General features: G+C 45.8%; 1 protein-coding gene and 1 long non-coding RNA gene across 2 annotated transcripts in view; both read right to left on the bottom strand.

Moving 5' to 3' along the window:
• Positions 1–19,604, bottom strand: part of EIF3H (eukaryotic translation initiation factor 3 subunit H) — a 118,886-nt gene extending 99,282 nt beyond the window's left edge. The window contains exon 1 of the mRNA XM_048841525.2: positions 19,437–19,604. Coding sequence (XP_048697482.1) covers positions 19,437–19,559 — 123 coding nt within the window. The 5' untranslated portion in view covers positions 19,560–19,604. The remainder of the gene's footprint in view (positions 1–19,436) is intronic.
• LOC142070732 (uncharacterized) lies at positions 4,656–6,374 on the bottom strand. Its single transcript, XR_012666684.1, has 2 exons — positions 5,750–6,374; positions 4,656–5,167 (listed from the first exon to the last, which is right to left on the bottom strand). It is a non-coding gene; the product is annotated as an uncharacterized LOC142070732 (long non-coding RNA).
• Positions 19,605–23,917: the final 4,313 nt, after the last annotated feature.

Here is a 23,917-nt window from a genome sequence, read left to right as displayed (position 1 = left end):
AAGCATATACATCTATAATCTTAACACTACATGAAATAAAAGATGTGGCAGAGTTATACTGATAATCACACCTTTGTCTAGAGGGCAATTTTTAGGGAGCGGGGGGTGGGGCGGGAGAGTAGAGAAGAGATAAAACACTGAAACTGGATCCGAAATATTATTTGTGGCAGAGCAAGATGGGGAGTTACTTTAGAAAAAAGCTTTGGGCCTAAGCAACAACAAAAAATTGAAAATAAGCTGCCTTTAATAAAACAGTTTGAAAAAAAAAATTGTAACAAGTTTCAGTGTTCTTGCCCAATTTAATTAACAGAAAACATTTTTCTTGGGCATATAACTGCATTTGTTTTGTACCACAGACCTAAATACATCAGATTTTTCAGGTTAGGCACTATACTATTTTGCCAGCTGTCTGCTATATTTTGTCTTTTTCCCTGCATTGTGCCACTCTGCTCACAAACACTGTAGACACTCAATTTTGTAACAATGCCTGGAGAACACCAAATGTACATCCATAACAATGTTCTAGTGTGTAAGGCAATACACATTAGATGTCCAGATTCCCAATCGTTACTGGTGCAAACTCCCTCTGCTGTTCTAGGCAAATTACTCAAAAGCTCTCTCTGCCTGTTTCCCATCCATAAAATGGAGATAATACTCACAGTAGTGATGAGAGGATTAATATAAAATACTTTGAAGATTAAAAGCATTATATAACTGCAAAACAGTGACTAAAAAAAAAATCAAGTGAAAATGCACAGTCTTCATCTTGGTAGCAAATAAACACCAAGAGATCAGACCATAATCAGCCTGTTCAGCTGACGTACACCTCACAAGTGCAGAAAGGAATGAAGCCCAACTGTTGACTAAAGCAGCATACAGAAGGGGAGAGTGCCAATTTTCTTTCCAAGCAGGAAAAACTATTGTCAAATGATATTTCGCCTTTGAGCCTTGAAGTGCAACACTGTTAATTGCCCTTAGGCCAAACACTAATTCCTTTTGTCAGGGCATTAGTTTCATAGTGCCAAATGATACCAGATGCTTTTGTTTTATTGAACTCCTCAATACTGTATACATAGCAATGATATAACCTTTCAGTATGTATCCCCTCACTGCACTCCTGCAGCTTGTTTACCAGCTCCAACTTTGTTCTGCTAATAGCAACTCTTAGCATTTATACTGTTTTTCCAACTACAAGACACTTTTTTAAGCTTTAATCCTCAGAAGCAGGATGTAGATATTTCCCACATTTTACAGATACAAAAATGGAAGCAGAGAGGCTGTCTTTATGCAGTCAGAGTCAACCAGTATCAAAGCTGGTTTTAGACGCTACATAAATTCAGATACCTATGGGGTGGGCACATGAGTGCATCCATGCCCCAGTACTATATTCCAACCATGCCTGATGTTAGAAAATTAAGATAATATATTTTATAAGTTGAAAGGTAAAGCATATGAAATTCTGCAATTCCCAAGGACCAATTTCAGCAACAAGAGTAGGATTCCATAGCTGATTCTAATAGTGCATAAAAAACAATCTGCAGCCTCATATCTGCAGATCATATGAAATCATGTCACTCACCAACGATGCAACTGAATCTTTTACAGCATACCTGAATATGTACAAATATGGAATAAATGTCACTAAAAACTGGGTCTCCTCCAAAGTGAATACTCTGTTTGTGTACACCTAAAATAAAGTGACAAGTGACTTTGAGTGCTGGAGTAGCAGCTGATTTGGCCTTGGCAGCAACCTCTATCTCAGAAGCAGGAGACTGACTCAGGGGTACTGTTTATGTCCTCATGTCAAAAACCTTAGCTATTGGAGAGGCTAGAAAGTAGTGGTGGTAACGCAAGTTCCACGGTAACACTTAGGACTTGTCCACACAGGAAATATTTACCAGTTACCCAATATAGTTAAACTGATATAATTTCCTGTGCGGATACTCTTGAGAGTGTCTTTTTTTAGGTTTACCTTAAACCTCCTTCAAAGCAACAGTTAAATCGAAAAAAGCCACTTTCATACCAGAAAAAGTGTGTCCACTTGGGGAGTTATACTGGTGTAACTACATCTATTTAAATTCACATCTTCTAGACCAGATCTACACACTAAAAAGTTAAGTTGATCCAGCTGTGTCACTCAGGGGTATGAAGTACATATCCACACATATATACATACATACATACACACACACACACACACACACAGAGAACAGAAAAGCCAGCCTAACCCTCAGTGTGGACAGCACTAGGTTGACAGAAGAATTCTTCAATTTACCTAGGGTATGTCTACACTACAAAATTAGGTCGAATTTATAGAAGTCGGTTTCTTAGAAAGCGGTTTTATATATTCGAGTGTGTGTGTCCCCACAGAAAATGTTCTAAGTGCATTAAGTGAATTAACTCGGAGGAGCGTTTCCACAGTACCGAGGCTAGAGTCGACTTCCGGAGTGTTGCACTGTGGGTAGCTATCCCACAGTTCCCGCAGTCTCCGCTGTCCATTGGAATTCTGGGTTGAGATCCCAATGCCTGATGGGGCTAACACATTGCCGCGGGTGGTTCTGGGTGCATATCGCCAGGCCCCGTTCCCTCCCTCCCTCCGTGAAAGCAAGGGCAGACAATCGTTTCGCGCTTTTTTTCCTGAGTTACCTGTGCAGATGCCATACCACGGCAAGTATGGAGCCCGCTCAGGTAACCATCACCGTATGTCTCCTGGGTGCTGGCAGACACGGTACTGCATTGCTACACAGTAGCAGCAACCCCTTGCTTTGTGGCAGCAGACGGTACAGTCTGACTGGTAGCTGTCATTGTCATGTCCGAGGTGCTCCTGGCCACGTTGGCCAGGAGCACCTGGACAGACATGGGTGCAGGGACTAAATTTGGAGTGACTTGACCAGGTCATTCTCTTTAGTCCTGCAGTCAGTCCTATTGAACCATCTTATGGTGAGCAGGCAGGCGATACGGATTGCTAGCAGTCCTATTGCATCATCTTCTGCCAGGCAACCATGAGATGTGGATGGCATGCAGTCCTTCTGCACCATCTGCTGCCAGCCAAAGGTGTAAAAGATAGATGGAGTGGATCAAAACAAGAAATAGACCAGATTTGTTTTGTACTCATTTGCTTCCCCCCCCTTCCCCGTCTAGGGGACTCATTCCTCTAGGTCACACTGCAGTCACTCACAGGGAAGGTGCAGCGAGGTAAATCTAGCCATGTATCAATCAGAGGCCAGACTAACCTCCTTGTTCCAATAAGAACAATAACTTAGGTGCACCATTTCTTACTGGAACCCTCCGTGAAGTCCTGCCTGAAATACTCCTTGATGTAAAGCTACCCCCTTTGTTGATTTTAGCTCCCTGAAGCCAAGCCGGCTCATGCTGTGGAACGCCGATTCTGGGCTCGGGAAACAAGCACAGACTGGTGGGACTGCATAGTGTTGCAGGTCTGGGACAATTCCTAGTGGCTGCAAAACTTTCATGGAAATTTGTGACTTGCTTTCCCCTGCCCTGAAGCACATGAATACCAAGATGAGAGCAGCCCTCACAGTTGAGAAGCGAGTGGCGATAGCCCTGTGGAAGCTTGCAATGCCAGACAGCTACCGGTCAGTTGGGAATCAATTTGGAGTGGGCAAATCTACTGTGGGGGCTGCTGTGATGCAAGTAGCCCACGCAATCAAAGATCTGCTGATATCAAGGGTAGTGACCCTGGGAAATGTGCAGGTCATAGTGGATGGCTTTGCTGCAATGGGATTCCCTAACTGTGGTGGGGCCATAGACGGAACCCATATCCCTATCTTGGCACCGGAGCACCAAGCCGCCGAGTACATAAACCGCAAGGGGTACTTTTCAATAGTGCTGCAAGCTCTGGTGGATCACAAGGGACGTTTCACCAACATCAACGTGAAATGGCCGGGAAAGGTGCATGACGCTCGCATCTTCAGGAACTCTGGTCTGTTTCAAAAGCTGCAAGAAGGGACTTTATTCCCAGACCAGAAAATAACCACCGGGGATGTTGAAATGCCTATAGTTATCTTTGGGGACCCAGCCTACCCCTTAATGCCATGGCTCATGAAACCGTACACGGGCAGCCTGGACAGTAGTCAGGAGCTGTTCAACTACAGGCTGAGCAAGTGCAGAATGGTGGTAGAATGTGCATTTGGACGTTTAAAGGCGCGCTGGCGCAGTTTACTGACTCGCTTAGACCTCAGCAAAACCAATATTCCCACTGTTATTACTGCTTGCTGTGTGCTCCACAATATCTGTGAGAGTAAGGGGGAGATGTTTATGGCGGGGTGGGAGGTTGAGGCAAATTGCCTGGCTGCTGGTTACGCGCAGCCAGACACCAGGGCGGTTAGAAGAGCACAGGAGGGCGTGGTACACATCAGAGAAGCTTTGAAAACCAGCTTCATGACTGGCCAGGCTATGGTGTGAAAGTTCTCTTTGTTTCTCCTTGATGAAACCCCCCGCCCCTTGGTTCACTCTACTTCCCTGTAAGCTAACCACCCTCCCTCCTCCCTTCGATCACCGCTTGCAGAGGCGATAAAGTCATTGTTGCTTCACATTCATGCATTCTTTATTCATTCATCACACAAATAGGGGGATGACTACCAAGGTAGCCCAGGAGAGGTCGTGGAGGAGGGAAGGAAAATGCCACACAGCACTTTAAAAGTTTACAACTTTAAAATTTATTGAATGCCAGCCTTCTTTTTTTTGGGCAATCCTCTGTGGTGGAGTGGCTGGTTGGCCAGTGGCCCCCCCACCACATTCTTGGGCATCTGGGTGTGGAGGCTATGGAACTTGGGGAGGAGGGCGGTTGGTTACACAGGGGCTGCAGTGTCAGTCTGTGCTCCAGCTGCCTTTGCTACAGCTCAACCATACACTGGAGCATACTGGTTTGATCCTCCAGCAGCCTCAGCATTGAATCCTGCCTCCTCTCATCACGCTGCAGCCACATTTGAGCTTCAGCCCTGTCTTCAGCCCACCATCTCTCCTCCCGGTCATTTTGTGCTTTCCTGCACTCTGACATTATTTGCCTCCATGCATTCGTCTGTGCTCTGTGTGGGAGGACAGCATGAGCTCGGAGAACATTTCATCACGAGTGCGTTTTTTTTCTTTCTAATCTTCACTAGCCTCTGGGAAGGAGAAGATCCTGTGATCATTGAAACACATGCAGCTGGTGGAGAAAAAAAGGGACAGTGGTATTTAAAAAGACATTTTATAAAACAGTGGCTACAGTCTTTCAGGGTAAACCTTGCTGTTAACATTACATACATAGCACATGTGCTTTCGTTACAAGGTCGCATTTTGCCTCCCCCCACCGCATGACTACCCCCTCAACCCTCCCCCCTCCCTGTGGCTAACAGCGGGGAACGTTTCTGTTCAGCCACAGGCAAACAGCCCAGCAGGAACGGGCTCCTTTGAGTGTCCCCTGAAAAAAAGCACCCTATTTCAACCAGGTGACCATGGATGATATCTCACTCTCCTGAGGATAACACAGAGAGATAAAGAACGGATGTTGTTTGAACGCCAGCAAACATACACTGCAATGCTTTGTTCTACAATGATTCCCGAGTACGAGTTACTGGCCTGCAGTGGTAGTGTCCTACCATGAAGGACGCAATAAGGCTGCCCTCTCCAGAAACCTTTTGCAAAGGCTTTGGGAGTACATCCAGGAGAGCCGCGAATGCCAGGGCAAATTAATCCTTTCACATGCTTGCTTTTAAACCATGTATAGCATTTTAAAAGGTACACTCACCAGAGGTTCCTTCTCCACCTGCCGGGTCCAGGAGGCAGCCTTGGGTGGGTTCGGGGGGTACTGGCTCCATGTCCAGGGTGAGAAACAGTTCCTGGCTGTCGGGAAAACTGGTTTCTCCGCTTGCTTGCTTGCTGTGAGCTATCTACAACCTCATCATCATCATCATCTTCTTCATCCCGTGTTGCCTCCATCTCCATTGAAGGAGTCAAACAACACTGCTGGGGTAGTGGTGGCTGAACCCCCTAAAATGGCATGCAGCTCATCAGAGAAGCGGCATGTTTGGGGCTCTGACCCGGAGTGGCTGTTCGCCTCTCTGGTTTTCTGGTAGGCTTGCCTCAGCTACTTAAGTTTCACACGGCACTGCTTCGGATCCCTGTTATGGCCTCTGTCCTTCATGCCCTGGGAAATTTTGACAAAGGTTTTGGCATTTCGAAAACTGGAACGGAGTTCTGATAGCACGGATTCCTCTCCCCGTACAGCGATCAGATCCCGTACCTCCCGTTCAGTCCATGCTGGAGCTCTTTTGCAATTCTGGGACTCCATCATGGTCACCTCTGCTGCTCTGCATGGTCACCTGCAGCTTGCCACACTCGCCAAACAGGAAATGAGATTCAAAAGTTCGCAGTTCTTTTCCTGTCTACCTGGCCAGTGCATCTGAGTTGAGAGTGCTGTCCAGAGCGGTCACAATGGAGCACTCTGGGATAGCTCCCGGAGGCCAATACCGTCGAATTGTGTCCACAGTACCCCAAATTCGACCCGGCAAGGCCGATATAAGTGCTAATCCACTTGTCAGGGGTGGAGCACGGAAATCGATTTTAAGAGCCCTTTAAGTCAAAATAAAGGGCTTCATCGTGTGGACGGGTGCAGGGTTAAATCGATTTAACGCTGCTAAATTCGACCTAAAGTCCTAGTGTAGACCAGGGCCTAGTTACTACTTCTCCAGGAGGTGGATTAACTACAGAAGGGGTCTCAAATACGTGCCCCGCGGAGTTCTTTGCTGCAGCCTGCCAAGCTCCCCACCCCCGCCCCCGGAGTTATTTCCTGTGGCCGCCAAGCTCCCCTCACCCACCGCCCAGCACGCTGCGTCCCCACTCCTCTGCCTACCTCCAGGCGCGTCCTGCCACCAAACAGCTGTTTGGCAGCGCTTAGCGCTTTCCAGGGTGGTGGGGGGAGAAGGAGCGGGGAGCCGCATGCTCAGGGGAGGAGGTGGAGAAGAGGCGGGGATTTGGGGAAGGGATTGGAATGAGGGCAGGGAAGGGGTGGGGCAGGGGCAGGACCTCATGGAAGGGGTAGAGTGGGGGCAGGGCCGGCTTTTGTATCTTTATATGAAAAGGTGTCAGTGGTGTGGCCCTTGGGCCAATGTCCTCATGTGGCCCTCAAAGTGATTTGAGTTTGAGATCCCTGAACTACAGCCATGGGACAACTCCTCCCATCTCTGTAGTGAGTGGCTACACTCAAGTGCTGCAACTGTGCTGCTGTAGCATTTGAAGCATGGTCATTGCTCTGGTTTATACTGGTATAACTTTCCTGTTTAGACAAGCCCTTAGAATAGTAGAAACAGAATTTCTTTCCCCCACTACAGGCTCTTTGTACTACTAAGGCTAGTTCATTAGAGGACCTACTAATGGACCATGAACTGGAAGAATCCCAAGTAACCAGCCATCTCTATTGTCTCATTCAAGGACTGGAAAAAAAAAAATTGACCCCATACGTGTGGCCAGAAGTGGGTTTGCACATGTAAGACTTCCTGCTCCTTTTCATTGGCTTTTGTTTTCTGAACTATTCTTACAGTCAAGAAGCAGGACTGTGCAAGACAAAAAGAGAAGTAGGGACACAGGAGACAGGCAGTACTATTGGTCCTGTGCACCACAGTCTTTAGCATACTCTGATTGGTTCTACTACCTGTCATTTATACAACTCAAAGACACAATGCATGAGTACAGACAGGCATATTATATATTGCAGAACACTATGAAATGCCAAAAAATACTCAGCTAGCATCACACTAAAATAGCACTGTGAATCAACATCCTCAGCTTCCAAAACACATTTCTTTCTTCAAAGGAAACAGTTATAACATGTACACTCCTAGGGCCTAACTCCTTTCAGTGAAGAAAAATTTCTATTTTTTCCAGTATGTTTACTTTGTGCATTTGACAGCACTCTATAAAGCCTGCCTCACTGCTGTATTGATGGTACACATGCTTTGCTGGACTAGGGAAGATGATGCCTACTAGTAACAATGAAGGTGAAGAGGGAGTAGGCAGAAGTGTGTATAAAGAGAAAGGGAAGAGAAGGAAGACAGACAGGCCCAAGGATGTTTGGTTTCACTGTTCTTGGGGCTATCCTTCTAAACAAAAGAGGACCCTATCGTAGCACACACAGGTACTCTGCGCATCACAAGCCAAGAGACTCCAGAAAAGAGAAGAGAGGTAGATAACGATCCTGTTCCCCCCCAGACTCAGATGCAGAAAACATTCTATCAGAGAAACAAAAACCACATTTTAGTGCACCCGCATCTGAGAGGCAAAGAACAATAATAACTGAGGACATCTAGTAGCGTACAGACTTCCAGATGAAAACCATGTCAACTCCTGGAAGGATTCACGAAGCTGCTGCCCACCACGGTACTAGAATCCTCCAGATTCCTTGTACTCTGTGACATCAGCCTTCACACTGAAATGATCTATGATACAGTCGTTCTTGATCTCATGGCCCACATGTAAACCTTAGGATGCTTCCAGGCACACTCTGGACCTACACGTGCAGCTGCTTCAGCCCAGGAATGGATATTGGAGATCGCACCAGCATACCACTCTCCTGGTCTGATCAGCACCTCATAAGTCCTGTCTTACACAAGCACAGTACATCTAAACTAGGGGTTGCAAACAAAGATCGCTTAGTATAGGTAAGGCCTACAACAGCAGCCAAAGCTCTCACAAAAAAAATATACCCATTGGCCAAAATTGAAATATTTTGGTGCCTAAAGTTTTTACTTAAAGAAACAACAATATAAAAAAAGTTCTAGGTGTCTTAACAATTGAAATTACAACATGCTGGCCACCTAGTAGCACTGAAAACTCATATACAGGTAATTTGTTAACTCAGCCAGCAGCCTAGTCATAAACAGATTAACTCAACCAGCAAATCAAAGCAACAGAAAAGCCCTTGCAGCTACTCACCTAAATTCATAGGCTGGCCCCAAATAAATGAGTACCCACAGTGTCAACTGACTTTAATAGGAGTTTCAGGTGCTTGGCAAACCAAGCCACATATATATTTAAGGTTTCAGAGTAACAGCCGTGTTAGTCTGTATGTTAGTCATGCATCCGATGAAGAGAGCTGTAGCTCACGAAAGCTTATGCTCAAATAAATTGGTTAGTCTCTAAGGTGCCATATATATCTAACTTAGGCATGCAAGTTTTAAAACTTTAGTCATTGTTTATGTGACAGTTAACTACTTCATTTCAGCTATTTATCTGGGATCACATGATTAGTGTGTTCCAGTATCATCCCTGGCATTATTCTCAATGTCTGATTAAAAAAGATCCCAGCTTGTTACTGCCGGTTCCTGATCCAGTGAGGATTTTATAGGTATTGCCAATGAACAGGATCATAGAAAGAAAACCCCAGTAGTGGTTTACGATAGAGCAGAAAATGATATCTAAGCAAACATGTTCTTTGCATTATGTACCCACTTGTATTCTTCTATCTATGTATATGATCCCCAGTTTCATCTGATCACGCTACTGTATTTTGGGATATTTGTGCAACTTCTATTTTGTACTACATTGGGTCAAAAGACCCTTTGAAAAGAATAATGAATGTTTGCCACCATCATGCCTTTGCTCAGTGCAAATAGTCTCATGGAATTGATCCTTCAAACACTTCATTATCAAGTAATCTGGTATGCCGATGCTTCAGTTTCCTAATCACATTTCATTTCCTACCAATAAAAAAAATCAGGAAACAGAGTGGGCTTAACAGAGCCTTCTTAATTTACTTCAAAGTATGGAGATATTTCTAGAATATGTTTCTCTTCTTCAGGGATATGACCTCTTGCATCTACATGTTTTACAGTGTTGGGTTTTAAATTGGTTATTGGAAATGGCATTAGTGCTGAGCATCAACGAATGACACACAGGAGGCTCTTTATTGTTTAATTAAGATTTTTATTTTACTAATTGTATGAAAGCAAGTGAACATAGTAGAACATTGGAGTTTGCACTAAGTCTCTCAGCTGGGGCAACAAACATTTTCACAAACCAATAAAATTACTCAAGTGTGTAACTGTTTACAGGATCAGGCCCCATATGAATTGCAAAACAGCATGCACACAAAACAAGCCTACAAACACCAGACTGCCAATCTGATAGAGGTATCCTTATGCTGATTAATATTTCACCTGGAGTCTGACTGATACCACCATCCTATTATATTCCTATTATGCTAAACAAAAGTTAAGTGTGTCAAGTCAAACATTCAAAAAAATTTATCAAATGTTCGAATTAAGATTACACAATAAAACACATTCTATCAAATGCCAAAGGCTACAAAACTGACTAAAAATAGGATGTGGGACATAAAAGTAAAAAAAAAGTATTCAAATCCACAAGTGTAGGTGGTGTGGGGGTGGGGAAACACACCTCCAACTCCTGGTTTTAAGAGGTGGAAATACCCAGACAGATTGTTGAAAGTGACGCTTTGAAGAGAATTGCACAGTCATTTAAAGATTGGTCATATTGAAAGTAATATTCACAAAATAACTAAGGTAGATCAATACCTAGTAGTAGCAGCATCTATACTGATTTAAAAATAATTTTAGTTTCTCAGCTCTAAGGACCAAGATCTCCTTTAATTATATTCATGCATTTCAAGGGAGTGGGGGTGTTTGGAAATACTGCAGGCAAACAGGAAATTAAGAGAGTACTACTAAAGAAAATTATATTGCAGTATTCCAGAAGTAAATGCCCAGTTTTTGCTATTAGAGAGGCAAAGTGGTGAGATTAATATCTTGCACTGAACCAACTCCAGCTGGTGAGAAAGACATGCTTTTAAGTCACACAGAGCTCTTCTTCAGGTCTGGGAAAGGCACCCCAAGCATCACAATTAAATGCAAGGTGAAATAGATTGTTTATCATAAGTAGTCAGCACACATTTTAAGGGACCAAAGTATCTTTTTTCTCAGGCTACCAAAAGGAACATGATTATGTAAAACTACTTAAAAATGTCACCTCTGTTTTGGAAGAAAAGGGAGACAGCACTGATAACTGTAAGTGGACTGGTCATCTCCTGAGCACTCCCTCAAGGCCTGAGGTCGATCTGCAGGCGCACTGCCTCAGTTTCCCTATTCTTCAGCTTAGGGTCCCTTAAATCAAACAACTCTTCATTGATTCAGCCAAACCCCTGCTTGGCACTGGATTAAAGTAACAAAATCATACCAAAGACATTATACAAAATGAAGGTGCATCGTGTATCCAAAAGTCATCTGCTTGGTGTGAAGAACAGAACTAAAGCCCAAATGCCTTTGACCACTTGAAAAGCACAACTATTAAAACTGCTTTAGTCAAATGGATGATTTGTTTTTATGAAACAATTAAATCAAGTACTTGTACAAGTTACCAAGAGTACAAGTCAATGTAGTTATAATGCACCCCAGTAGCTGGAACTTTGTCAGCTAGATACTCTCTCAGAATGCCCAATTTACAAATCAATTCAACACAATGAGAAGGGAATACTGTTTGCATCAAAACCTGTGGATTACCAGATAAATAATGCCAAATATGTAAACAGAACTTGTACTTTTAAATTTAAAAAGGGTGGGAGGGACACCTTTTTGCACGTATACAATCATTTGTTCAAGATTTCCAACTTTTATATGCCGTTAATCAAAAGTGTGATTTATATTTGGCCTTCCAAATTCAATCAGTGATAATAGCTCAGCCTAACAACTTTAAAATGCCAGTTTATTTATAATTTGCAGTGTTTTTAATCTTACTATGGCTCTCTAGTTTTCAAATTGAACAGCCTAAAGAATAATGAATGATTTTTTCTTCTACTGCCTCAATAGGAGAAAGTGAAACTTGATGGTGCTACCCAGTAGCATGGTACACCTCTGAAGACAAAAAAGGGAATTATACCTATTTCGTTAAAATATAGGTAGTCAGGTAACCTTGGTTCTATATCTATATTACTTTCTACCTCTGTGAACATGGGCAAGGCTGTCTTTGCACTTCAGGTCTCCCATTTGTTAAAGGGAAATTACTATTTAATAGTCATTTATATTACAGTAGTACATAGAGGTCAGTGCCCCATGGCACTAGGCACCATATAAACCAAAAAAAAAAAGGGATGGTGCTTGTCCCAATGAGCTTGCAACTTAAGCTAAAAATACCTACCTACCTTTCATTGAAGTCCTGAAGATTTATTCATAAATGCCTACAAAGGACTTAAAGATCCTTGAATGAAAGTCACTATAAAATCTAAAGTACAACACAATTTAAAATAAACCACTGAAATTCAAGTAAAATAAAAAAAATATTTGAAACAGTATTGAGGTAGCAACTCTGGAGCTGCTCTACAGTAATTTATGAATATTGTATGTTGGCCCGGTTATTGGGATGTTTACCGTATGGGTAAGTTTAATAGAGAGCTGTAAGAAACAACCAACCAAGAAGGAATGAAATGCCTCAAGATCAATCACTCTGCAACAGACACTTGACAGTTAAGGGACAAATGCCAAACTATTAGCTTTGAAGATTTTCCCTCCTCCCCAACCAACCTGCACAATTAATTTTGTCCAGAAGGACCAAAGTCCAGGAACACACAGTGTCACAGGAATGCTGGTTGTTGAAGAAAGCAAACATCTCTCATAGAAGAGGAAGGTAGTTGTTCAGAGGAGTTATTTCAGGGACCAACGCTGAGACACAAGCACCTGTTCCAATGTCTGGAGAAATTAGGTTGCCAAAAGGCTTACCATCCCTGATAGCAAGATAGACATGCTGTTTTTAAATCCTCTCTAAAATCTTTGTTCCTACTGCAAAATAAACAATACTTTGTTTTTAAAATGCTGTTTGGTCATTATATGAACCACAGGTCGCAGATTCCTGAAGGGAAAAACAACAGATACCAAACCTAGTCAGACCTGCTAGGTAAGCACAGATCATACACATGCTATTGTAGCCCAGCGCCCATTCTAAGAGTGGGTGAACTGCAGAATTCTGCCCTGTGATAAGCAAAGATATAAGGCCTGAGGGGGTGCACTCAGAGACCAGAAAAGGAATACAGGTGCAGCTAACCATGTAACCATAACAAGCAAATATTAACAGAGGGGGAAATTAATGTTGCCCTTATTAATGTATGAATGTTTGTTACACAAACAGTATGCACACTTTCCAAAGGTTACTCTTCCTTAATATTTATTAAATTGTAAACTCTTAGGGCAGGAATATATCCTAAAGAAGCAATAGGGCTGCTCTGATTTACACTTGGACTAGGGAAGCTGCAGTTTGAGAAAGAGGAAGTTCTGACTCCCTGATGCTCTCTCCCCCAGTATCAAATAAATCTCAGCACTACAAAGAACCAGTCTTCTGATCTCCAAGTTACTTTGCACCAGTGAAATATTCTAGCAAGCTTCATTCTGTTATTACCATAATCAGAAATGTCATAAAAGGAGAAAGATAAAATACAACAAATGCTTAGGAGAGAGTAACAAGGACTATTTACTCAAACAGAATGAAAGAATATAATGGAAGGCTTTTGTAACATTGCACGAAGTGATTCTAGAAGACATATTTCATTTTTTGTTAGTAACTTTCATTCTTGTGTTCTGCCTTCATTGAGGCCAAGAATTTAGGGCTGGATATTTCTCTGAATGTTTTTGATATCCAATTCTGTCATAATTAAAACAAAACTTCCTGAGGGGTATTTCTGGAGGCATTTGACCTCTTGCTTCAGAGCTCAACCTATCTGAGTTCAAGATGTGACCTAACCAGGACTGAGACTCAGAAATGTTTCAATAATACAAACAACAAACATCATCCTAAGGGGCAGATTATTTGACATTTTCCTACTGCAAGGTTCTTACACCTTCCTCTTAAGCATCTGATCCAGTAGGGGGAATTCTCATGTTACTATAGACATGGGGTTCTCCAACTGGGGGTCAGGATCCCTAAGGGGATTGTGAGGTTATTACATGAGGGGTTGCGAGCGGTCAGGCTCCACCCCAAACCATGATTTGTCTCCAGTATTTATAACGTTAAATATATTAAAAAAGTGTTTTTAATTTATAAGGGGGGGTTGCACTAAGAGGCTTGCTATGTGAAAGGGGTCACCAGTATAAACCTTTGAGAACCACTGCTATAGAGAGATGCCATGGATCTTTCCAGGATCTCGGGATCTAGTGGGAATTCCAGGACCTTTCTTTCCTAGAAACAGCTCAAGTATTTGCCTCTGCTGTTGCTCTCAGCTTTCACAAGCAGTGGCAGCACGAAATTTACCTGACTCTCGTCAGTTTTCACACTTCTGCAGTTTAAGAAAGCTATTACTAGCCCCTCCAACACTGCAAGATGTCTGCAGACAGGAAGAGAACACTGGTTTACCCTCATTTCACATTTGGAAGTGTCTCTTCTCGAGCACAAGAGCCAAAAACACTATTTTAATTGGCAGATTTACCTCCCTTCACCCAGTCACTCATTACACTTTTCAGAGTAGCAGCCGTGTTAGTCTGTATCCGCAAAAAGAACAGGAGTACTTGTGGCACCTTAGAGACTAACAAATTTGAGCATAAGCTTTCGTGGGCTACAGCCCACTTCATCGGATGCATGCCTTTGTGATTCTGGAACAGTAATGGGAAGTTATAATTAAGGCTCCCTTTTTGTCACGGATTCCGTGACTTTCCGTGGACCTCCATGACTTCTGCAGCGGACAGTACACCTGACCTGGAGGCAGCCTGATCAGCTCAGGCAGCTCCCGAGCCAGGCGCACCGACCACTGCTGAGGCAGTCGCGGGTCCCCTCCTGCCCCTCAGCAGCAGGAGTTTGATTGTGGAAGGGGCTTAGGGCTGGGGTGCAAGACAGTGCTTACCTGAGGGGGGGGCGTAACAGGATCTCAGCTCCTAGGTCTATATGCATCCCCGCCCGCAGGCACCACCCCTGCATCTCCCATTGGCCACGGTTCCCAGCCAATGGGAGCTGCAGAACCAGGGCGAGCGGAGGCAGCATGTGGAACTAGGGTTGCCGCTTCCCAGGAGCTGGGTAGGGAACCTGCCCCAGCCCCATGCTGTGACCCCAGCCTCCCCCCAGCATCTGTAGCTCCCCTAGCACCCTCCAGGGCCACCCTAGCAAGCTGCCTTCCCCACCCCACCCCCAAGTTTTAGTCAAGGATATATAGTAAAAGTCATGGACAGGTCACAGGCTGTGAATTTTTGTTTACTGCTTGTGATCTGGCCATGACTTTTACTAAAAATACCCATGACTAAAACTAACCTTAGTTATAATCAAATGCTAGGATGGGAGTTCTAGGTTGTTGGGGTTTTTTAAGCTTACTATGATCTTACCTGTCACTACTTGGCCAGAGCTGCCCCTTTCCACTTGAACAGAGCATAGAGTACTTCAGTGATGAACTGACCAGAGTAAAAGCACACAAGCAAGCAATAAGCAATGCCAGATTACTTAATACTAAGAAGAAAACTATACTTTTTATCCTTAGAAAGTTTAATTTATCCTTGACATCCCAGTGATGCAAGTATCAGCTGTATCTTACAGGTGGTGAAATGGAGAAAGGTCAACTCACATACCTAAAGACACAGAGCCAGCAGCAGAATCAGGATTAGAGCTTCACAGACCCTCACTTGTAGACCTATGCTCAGGCTCCTTTGTCAGAGGCTGGCCTCTGCATGAGACTCACATTTACCCATTATTTCACACTAATTTTACTCCTGGGGGAATTCTGTGCCAAAAAAAAAAAAAAATTCTGCACATATTTTAAAATTTTGCTAATTTTATTTGTCAAAATTACACTATATAATCATGCCAGTTTCAATTATTTTGGTAATTCAATTATTTTGCCAGTTTCAATTATTTCAGGTATATTATTTCAAAATGCCAGTCAGTCAGTATGTCTGTAACAATACAGGTTTCAGAGTAGCAGCCGTGTTCATCTGTATTCGCAAAAAGAAAAGGAGTACTTGTGGCACCTTAGAGACTAACAAATTTATCTGAGCATAAGCTTTCGTGAGCATCCGATGAAGTGAGCTGTAGCTCACGAAAGCTTATGCTCAAATAAATTTGTTAGTCTCTAAGGTGCCACAAGTACTCCTTTCCTTTTGGTAACAGTACAGACACACACAAAAATTCACCCAGGAGTTAAAGAAACCCCTATGACAACCCCAGCCCAGACACTCACACCCCCTCCCTCCCAGAGCCCAGCCATGCACCCCGTCAGACCAGACACTCACATCCCCCACTCCCCAGAGGCCAGCTGCAGGGCTTTCCAGCCCAGAAACTCACATCCCCTTGCCACCAGAGTCCAGCTGCACCCTCCCCCAACCCAGACACTAACACCCTCTAACCCCCAGAGCCTAGGGATCCAGAGGGAGAAACAGCCTGATGTTGAGTCCCAGGCTTGCACAGAGTTTCCCGCGCACCACCGCTTCCTTCCTTCAGAGCGTGCTGGGAACTGCAGCTGCTGGGAACCCTGCAGTTCTCTCCTCCTCCCCTGGCCTTGTCTTCTATTTGCGAGCTGGGCTCTGCCAGGTCCAGCAGCTCTTAGTGGCGGCCAACAGCTCTGAACCCATTTCTTTGGGGAAAAAAGGAAATTCTCCACGCACAATTTCTGAAAAATTCTGCATTGCGCAGTGGCGCAGAATTCCCCCAGGAGTAACTAATTACCCACAGGTACATTTATATTGATTTAACATTAATACTATGGTAGATACAAATGCCACAAAACATTATTGATGAAAGAAATTTAACCCATTCAATTTCCTACATGCTAGTTAAAGGTTAGTAGCAATTGGACATCTAACATAGTGAATGCCAGTGAAAATGAGGTAGGATCAGAGGCTACAAGGAAAGAACAAATTAAAAATTACTTAGACAAGTTAGATGTTTTCAAGTTACCAGGGCCTGTTGAAATTCATCCTAGAATACTCAAGAAGCTGACTGAGGAGATATCTGAGCCATAGCGATCATCTTCAAAAAGTCATGGAAGATGGGAGAAATTCCAGAGGACTGGAAAAGAGCAAATATAGTGCCAGCCTATAAAAGGTGAAATAAAGACTAGCAGGGGAATTACAGACCAGACAGCTTAACTACAGTACCCAGAAAGATAATGGAGCAAATAATTAAGCAATCAATTTGTGAACACCTAGAAGATAAGATAAGTAACAGTCAGCATGAATTTGTCAAGAACAAATAGTGGCAAACCAACCTAATAGCTTTCTTTGACAGGGTAACAAACCTTGTGGATAGGGAGGAAGGGGGAGATGTGGTATACTTTTACTTTAGTAAGGCTTTTGATACTGTCTCCCATGACCTTCTCATAAACAAACTAAGAAAATACAACCTAGATGGAGCTGCTAAAAGGTGGATGCATAAAGGATTGGAAAACCGTTCCCAGAGAGTAGTTACCAGTGGTTCACAGTCAACCTGAAAGGGCATATCAAGTGAAGTCCCCCAAGAATCAGTTGTGGATCTGGTTCTGTTCTTCATCAATGATTTAGATAATGGCATAGAGAGTACACTTGAAAAATTTGTGAACAATACCAAGCTGGGAGATGTTGCAAGTGCTTTGGAGGATAGGATTAAAATTCAAAATGATTTGGACAAACTGGAGAAATGGTCTGAAGTAAAAAGGATGAAATTCAATAAAGAAAAATGCGAAGAACTCCGTTTAGGAAGGAACAATCAGTTGCACACATGCAAAATGGGGAATGACTGCCTAGTAAGGAATACCAGAGAAAGATCTGGGGGCCATAGTAGATTACAAGCTAAATAAGAAAGCACAATGTAACACTGTTGCAAAAAAAGCAAACATCATTCTGGGATGTACTAGCAAGAGTGTTGTAATCAAGACACGAGAAGCAATTCTTCTGCTCAACTCCACGTTGATGAGGCCTCAACTAGAGTACTGTGTCCAGTTCCGGTCGCCACATTTCACAAAAGATGTGGACAAATTGGAGAAAGTTCGCAAAAGAGCAACAAAAATTATTTAAGGTCTAAACAACATGACCTATAAGGGAAAATTGAAAAAACTGGATTTGCTTAGAGTGGAGAAGAGAACACTGAAAAGGACATGATAACAGTTTTCAACTGTTACGGGGGGGGGGGGGGGGGGGAGGGGGGGAATGTTCTCATTAACCTCTGAGGATAGGACAAGAAGCAATGGGCTTAAATTGTAGCAAGGGTGGTTCACGTAGAACATTAGGAAAAACGTCTTAGCTCTCAGGGTAGTGAAGCACTGGAAAAACCTGCCTATGGAAGTTGTGGAATCTCCATCATGGGAGATTTTTAAAAGCATATTACACAATCACCTATCAGGGACAGTCTAGATAATACTTAGTTCTGCCATGAGTGCAGGGAACTAGACTAGAAGATCTCTGGAGGTTCCCTCCAATCCTGTGATTCCATGTTTTATTTGTACCTTTAGTATGCTAGGGCATTGGAAGGTGGAGGCAATAAACGTGGGTGAGACCATGGTAGCAGGTCGCATCAGTTTCCATTCCCAGTACCTAGGACCCTACCAAATTCATGGCCATGAAAAATGGGTCATGGACTATGAAATCTGGTCTCCCTCCATGAAATCTGTTTTTGTGTGTGCTTTTATCCTATACTATATAGATTTCATTGGGAAGAACAGCATTTCTCAAATTGCGGGTTCTGATCCAAAAGGGAGTTGCGGGGGGCGGGTCACAAGGTTATTTTAGGGGGGTTGTGGCACTGCTACCCTTACTTCTGTGCTGCCTTCAGAGCTAGGCAGCTAAAGGGCAGCAGATGCTGGCCAGGATCCCAGCTCTGAAGGCAGTGCCCCACCAGCAGCAGTGCAGAAGTAAGGGCACCAGTACCATGCCACCCTTACTGTTGCCTTCAGAGCTGGGGGGCCAGAGTGTGGCAGCTGCTGACTGAGGGCCCAGCTCTGCAGGCAGCAGCACAGAAGTAAGGGTGGCAATACCATACCATGCCACCCTTACTTCTATGCTGCTACTGGCAGCGGCGCGGCCTTCAGAGCTGGGCTCCCGGCCAGCAATTGCTGCTCTGCAACTGCCCAGCTCTGAAGGCAGCGCCGCTGGCAGCAGCGCGGAAGTAAGGGTAGTAGTACCGCAACCCCCCACACAAAAAACCTCCTGTTCGGGTCAGAAACCCGACAATTACAACACCGTGAAATACAGATTTAAATAGCTGGGATTTACGATTTTTAAAACCCTATGACCGAGTAACTGACCAAAATGGCAAGCCCCCCCAGGCGGCCGCACGTGCGTCCCCCTCTGCGGCGCCACTCCCGCCGTCCCCCGGGGGACACCCGAAAACGCGTCTCCCCGCGAGGCGGGGGTGATGAAAACCGACTCTCCCCGCAGAGAGGATGCTTCAGACCGCGCTGCTGCCGCCGCCGCCGCCGCCGCCGGCCCCCACACGGCCCTGCCCAGGCGGCCGCACAGACCCGACCCTCCGCGCCGGCTCCGCTTACTCACCAGCCCGTCGATCTGCACCTGCTTGACGGCCGAGTCCCCCGGGGCCCCCTTGCTCCTGGCTTTGCTGGCGGCAGCGGAGGAGCCGGTGCTGGCGGCCACCGTGGTTTCCTTGCGAGACGCCATGTTTGGAGACGCTTCCCCCCCTCCCCACACCGGCCGGAAAGAGAAAAATGAAACACCGGAAGCGTGACTAAGGGCCCGGAGGTGGTTGTGAATGACTTCCGGACGGAAACTAAGGGTAAGGTCAAAAAGGGCCGAAGTTGAGTGGATGGTTCCCGGTTGACGCACGCGCAGATAATACTTTGAGTGGGGAGACACACTGCGCGTGCGTAGAATAAAATCGGGCCGCAGAAAGCCGCGCATGCGCATCAGTGGTGATCGGGGAAGTGTGTCTCTCTGCCTCGCACACAAACACACGCACGTGGAGGGCGCGGGGCAGCTCTGGGCGCGTGCGGGCCACCGTGTTGGTGTGAGTGTGGCCGCTAGGCTGCGCCTACACGAGCGGGTTGTACCACGTCAGCCGCGCAGGTATAGCCGGGGTGGCTACGCTGTGCTGGAGCAGCATGAGCGCCTTTGTACCGCTCTCGCTGCGTCCACACTAGGGGCTGTGTCGGGATAGAAGAACGTCACTCCCCAGCAGACATAGGTCGGCCCGTACAAAACCAGCTCGTGTCCCAGCGCTAACACCTGTTGGATCGCATTTCTCTAGGACGGGTGATGGCATCAGAGCAGGGCTGCATCCGAGGTCTACGGGTTTGCACTGGGATCCACCAACAGGCAGGACTGGAGGAAAATGAGGGTTTGGTGCAGAGGATTTCCTAACAGGAGATGTTCTAGGGGCAAGGGAGGGGGGACAAGCATAGGCAACTAGTAACTGCAGATAGGGGGGGAGCACAATGGCAGACTCCCTCTGCACCGCCATGGTCAACTTCCTGGTGAGTGACTGCCAGGGCACCCTCCAGCAACACCCTCTTGACCACAGCGCCCCCCTGACCATGGAACCCTGGGCAGTCACCCACCCTTAAGGCCAGCCTAGCCAGGGTCGGTCTTAGGGAAAATGGCGCCATGGGCAAATTTGTATTTTGATGCCCTGGCCCCCCTGCTTCTCCCAGCCCCCCACCCATTGCCTCTGCCTCCCCCGGCCACCCACTCATAACTCTCGCTGCCTCTCTGGGCTCCCTACCCATCACCCTTGCCCCCTCACTGTCTGCCCAGGCTCCCCACCCCTGCCTACCCTCCCCATTGCCCCAACTGACTCCCCAAGCTCCAGGCAAGCTAATCCAGACACATACTCAAGCAGGTAACTGTGGCTGCTGGCCACAAGGAAGGGATGCAACTCAGCAGGCTTCCCTGCACCCCATCCAGCAATGCTATGCTGTCAGCCTAGCTTTGCTGCCCTGCTCTGGGCTCCACCTAACAGGGCTCAGCAGGAGTGCTTGCTGCTGGTGCCTTTCCCAGGCATGTCCCTTCAGCTGCGCTCAGCCCATCTCCCACCGTTGCAGAAATTGGGGTCTTTGGGAACGAGAGTGGGCATATGACCTCACGTGCCCCCACGCATCGTCTATGCGGACAAGGGTTGGCATTGAGGATTTTCCAACGGGAAGGGCTAGAGCAGAGGGACTGAAGGGTTGTACTGGGGATTTCCCAGGGGACCACGTACAGGGAAAGGGTTTTCACTGGAACTGTCTACACAGCAGATAAACACCCGTTGCTGGCCTGTGGCAGCTGACTGGGGCTCATGAGGCTATAAAATTGCAGTGTAGACATTGTGGCTGGACCCCAAGCTCTAGGGCCCTGCGAGAGGGGCGGGTCCCAGAGCCCAGGCTCCAGCCCACGCATCTACACAGCAGTTTTTAGCCCCACATCCTGAGCCCTGCATGCCTAAGTTAGCTGACCCTGCAGGCATGCTACAAGTCTTTTATTCCAGTGTAGACATACCCTAACAGGCCAGATTTGTGTGAAGCAGTGATATCAGCCCTGAGCCTACATGAAGAAGGACAGTGATAAATTGTGAGCTATGAGATTGTAGGAAGTGATACAAATGTGAGCGGGACAGGGGGGTTGGATAGGCGTGGGAGTCCCAGGGGGCCTATCAGGGAGTGGGGGTGTGAATAAGGGTCAGGGCAGTCAGGGAGCAGGTGGGTTGGATAGAGGGGCGGGGTCCTGGAGGGCGGTTAGAGGTGGGGTGTTTCAGGAGGGGGTGGTCAGGGGACAAGAGCGGGGGGATTGGATGGGTCAGGGATTCTGAGGGGAGCAGTCAGTGGGCGGGGCGGGGGCCAGGCTGTTTGGGGAGGCACAGCCTTCCCTACCCCGCCCTCCATACAGTTTCAGAACCCCGATGTGGCCCTCAGGCCAAAAAGTTTGCCTACCCCTGCTATAAGCTGTCATTCAGAAAACAATTATTTGAATGGTTCTCTTTTTCCTCCGGAATGTCATTAATAAAAATCTATACATTTACCGTAGTTCCTGTGATTATATTTGGCCAGCATTGCAGCATAGTTGGCAACTCTGATTAATGTGGAGGAATAGACTTTGCGGCCAAACAGAGCTAACCTTTTACACCCCTTGTCAGAGGGGGTGGACCTATACTGTTGTCTCCTTCTCTGGTTGGCCGCCTAGATGACAAGTGAATTTGGTGTGGGGTGAGTAAATAAGAACTCTGTGCCTTTTGAGGGGACATAGTATTTGTTACCAGTCTTCTTACATGTGGGTGGTATGGTGGCTGGAGTCTGCCAGACTGTCTTAGCAGATTCCATCAACGTTTTGTTAATTGGTATTCAGAGTAACAGCCGTGTTAGTCTGTATTCGCAAAAAGAAAAGGAGTACTTGTGGCACCTTAGAGACTAACCAATTTATTTGAGCATGAGCTTTTGTGAGCTACAGCTCACTTCATCGGATGCATACTGTGGAAACTGCAGAAGACATTATATACACAGAGACCATGAAACAATACCCCCTCCCACCCCACTCTCCTGCTGGTAATAGCTTATCTAAAGTGATCATCAAGTTGGGCCATTTCCAGCACAAATCCAGGTTTTCTCACCCTCCGCCCCCCCACACACACACACAAACTCACTCTCCTGCTGGTAATAGCCCATCCAAAGTGACCACTCTCTTTAAAATGTGTATGATAATCAAGGTGGGCCATTTCCAGCATAAATCCAAGTTTAACCAGAACGTCGGGGGGGGGGGGGGTAGAAAAAAACAAGGGGAAATAGTTTGTGGGGGGGGGCGGAGGGTGAGAAAACCTGGATTTGTGCTGGAAATGGCCCAACTTGATGATCACTTTAGATAAGCTATTACCAGCAGGAGAGTGGGGTGGGAGGAGGTATTGTTTCATGGTCTCTGTGTATATAATGTCTTCTGCAGTTTCCACAGTATGCATCCGATGAAGTGAGCTGTAGCTCACGAAAGCTCATGCTCAAATAAATTGGTTAGTCTCTAAGGTCCCACAAGTACTCCTTTTCTTAATTGGTATTGTTATCTTAGATGTTGAGGATGTCTCTAAAATGTCAAGCAATTCATGTGCTTCCAGTACCTCCTCAAGAGCTATTTTCAGGTCATCTGCCATCCTTTTGAACAACTCCTGAAACCATTTAAAGTTATCAGCAGTCGTTGGTGGGGAAGGCATAATTGCCTCATGTGGAGAGGAGGAGGAGTTGTTGATACTGGGGGAGATGTCTTGTTCTTTTCTCTCCTCCTCTGTTGGCCCTTCTAGGGGTTTGGATGTCCCAATAGCCAAAGGTGGAAGTGGGAATCTGATGCCTTCCCAGTGTGGGCTAGGACATCTTCTATATGGTCCCCAAGGATCCCAGTACTGCCAGTGTGTGGGGAACGGCATGGGGGGGACTTATCCAGGGGTGTCTGTACCATGTGGTATATCATGTCTATATGTTGGTCTTGAGCATAGAGATCCAGATGTTGTTGATGGTCTGGCAGGAGAGAAATGGTGTGGGAAGAACACCCTTTCTTCTTCCTCGCTCAAAAATGCAGGGCACTAAGGATAGCGATCTGGTTGGAGAGCATTTTCTCTTGGATTGCTCTCTGTGTGGCAGTGAAGAAGCTCATTTCTTCACCTTTTAAGGAATGAGCTTTTGCCAAGGTCGCTGGAGAGGTCTTCCTTGATCTGGCTCTGGTAGGAGTCTGTTGACCTGATTCAGAAGCAGGCTGCAGGGACTTTTCCATCAGGATCATTTTAAGCCTCAGGTCTCTGTGAGCCCAGGCTTTGAGGTTGCTACAGTGAGCGCACTTTTGATGTGCGACTCATCTAAGCACCTCACACAATGTGTGTCTGCCCGACACTGACATTGCTTCCCTGCATGTCTGGCAGCGTTTAAAGCTGGGTGAAAACAAAATGTTTAGGTGAGTGAAGGGGAAGTAAACCATCTAAAAACTAAAGCTTATACTATCCAAACAATCTAACATCCTAAACTATTTAAAACAGGTTGTCTTTGAGCAACTGCTGGGAGCTCTGTCTCAGG

This window comes from Caretta caretta, chromosome 2, assembly GCF_965140235.1.
Source record: "Caretta caretta isolate rCarCar2 chromosome 2, rCarCar1.hap1, whole genome shotgun sequence".
NCBI lineage: Eukaryota > Metazoa > Chordata > Testudines > Cheloniidae > Caretta > Caretta caretta.
The sequence above is the reverse complement of the archived record's forward strand: the minus strand, read 5'-3'. Positions and strand labels throughout refer to the sequence as shown.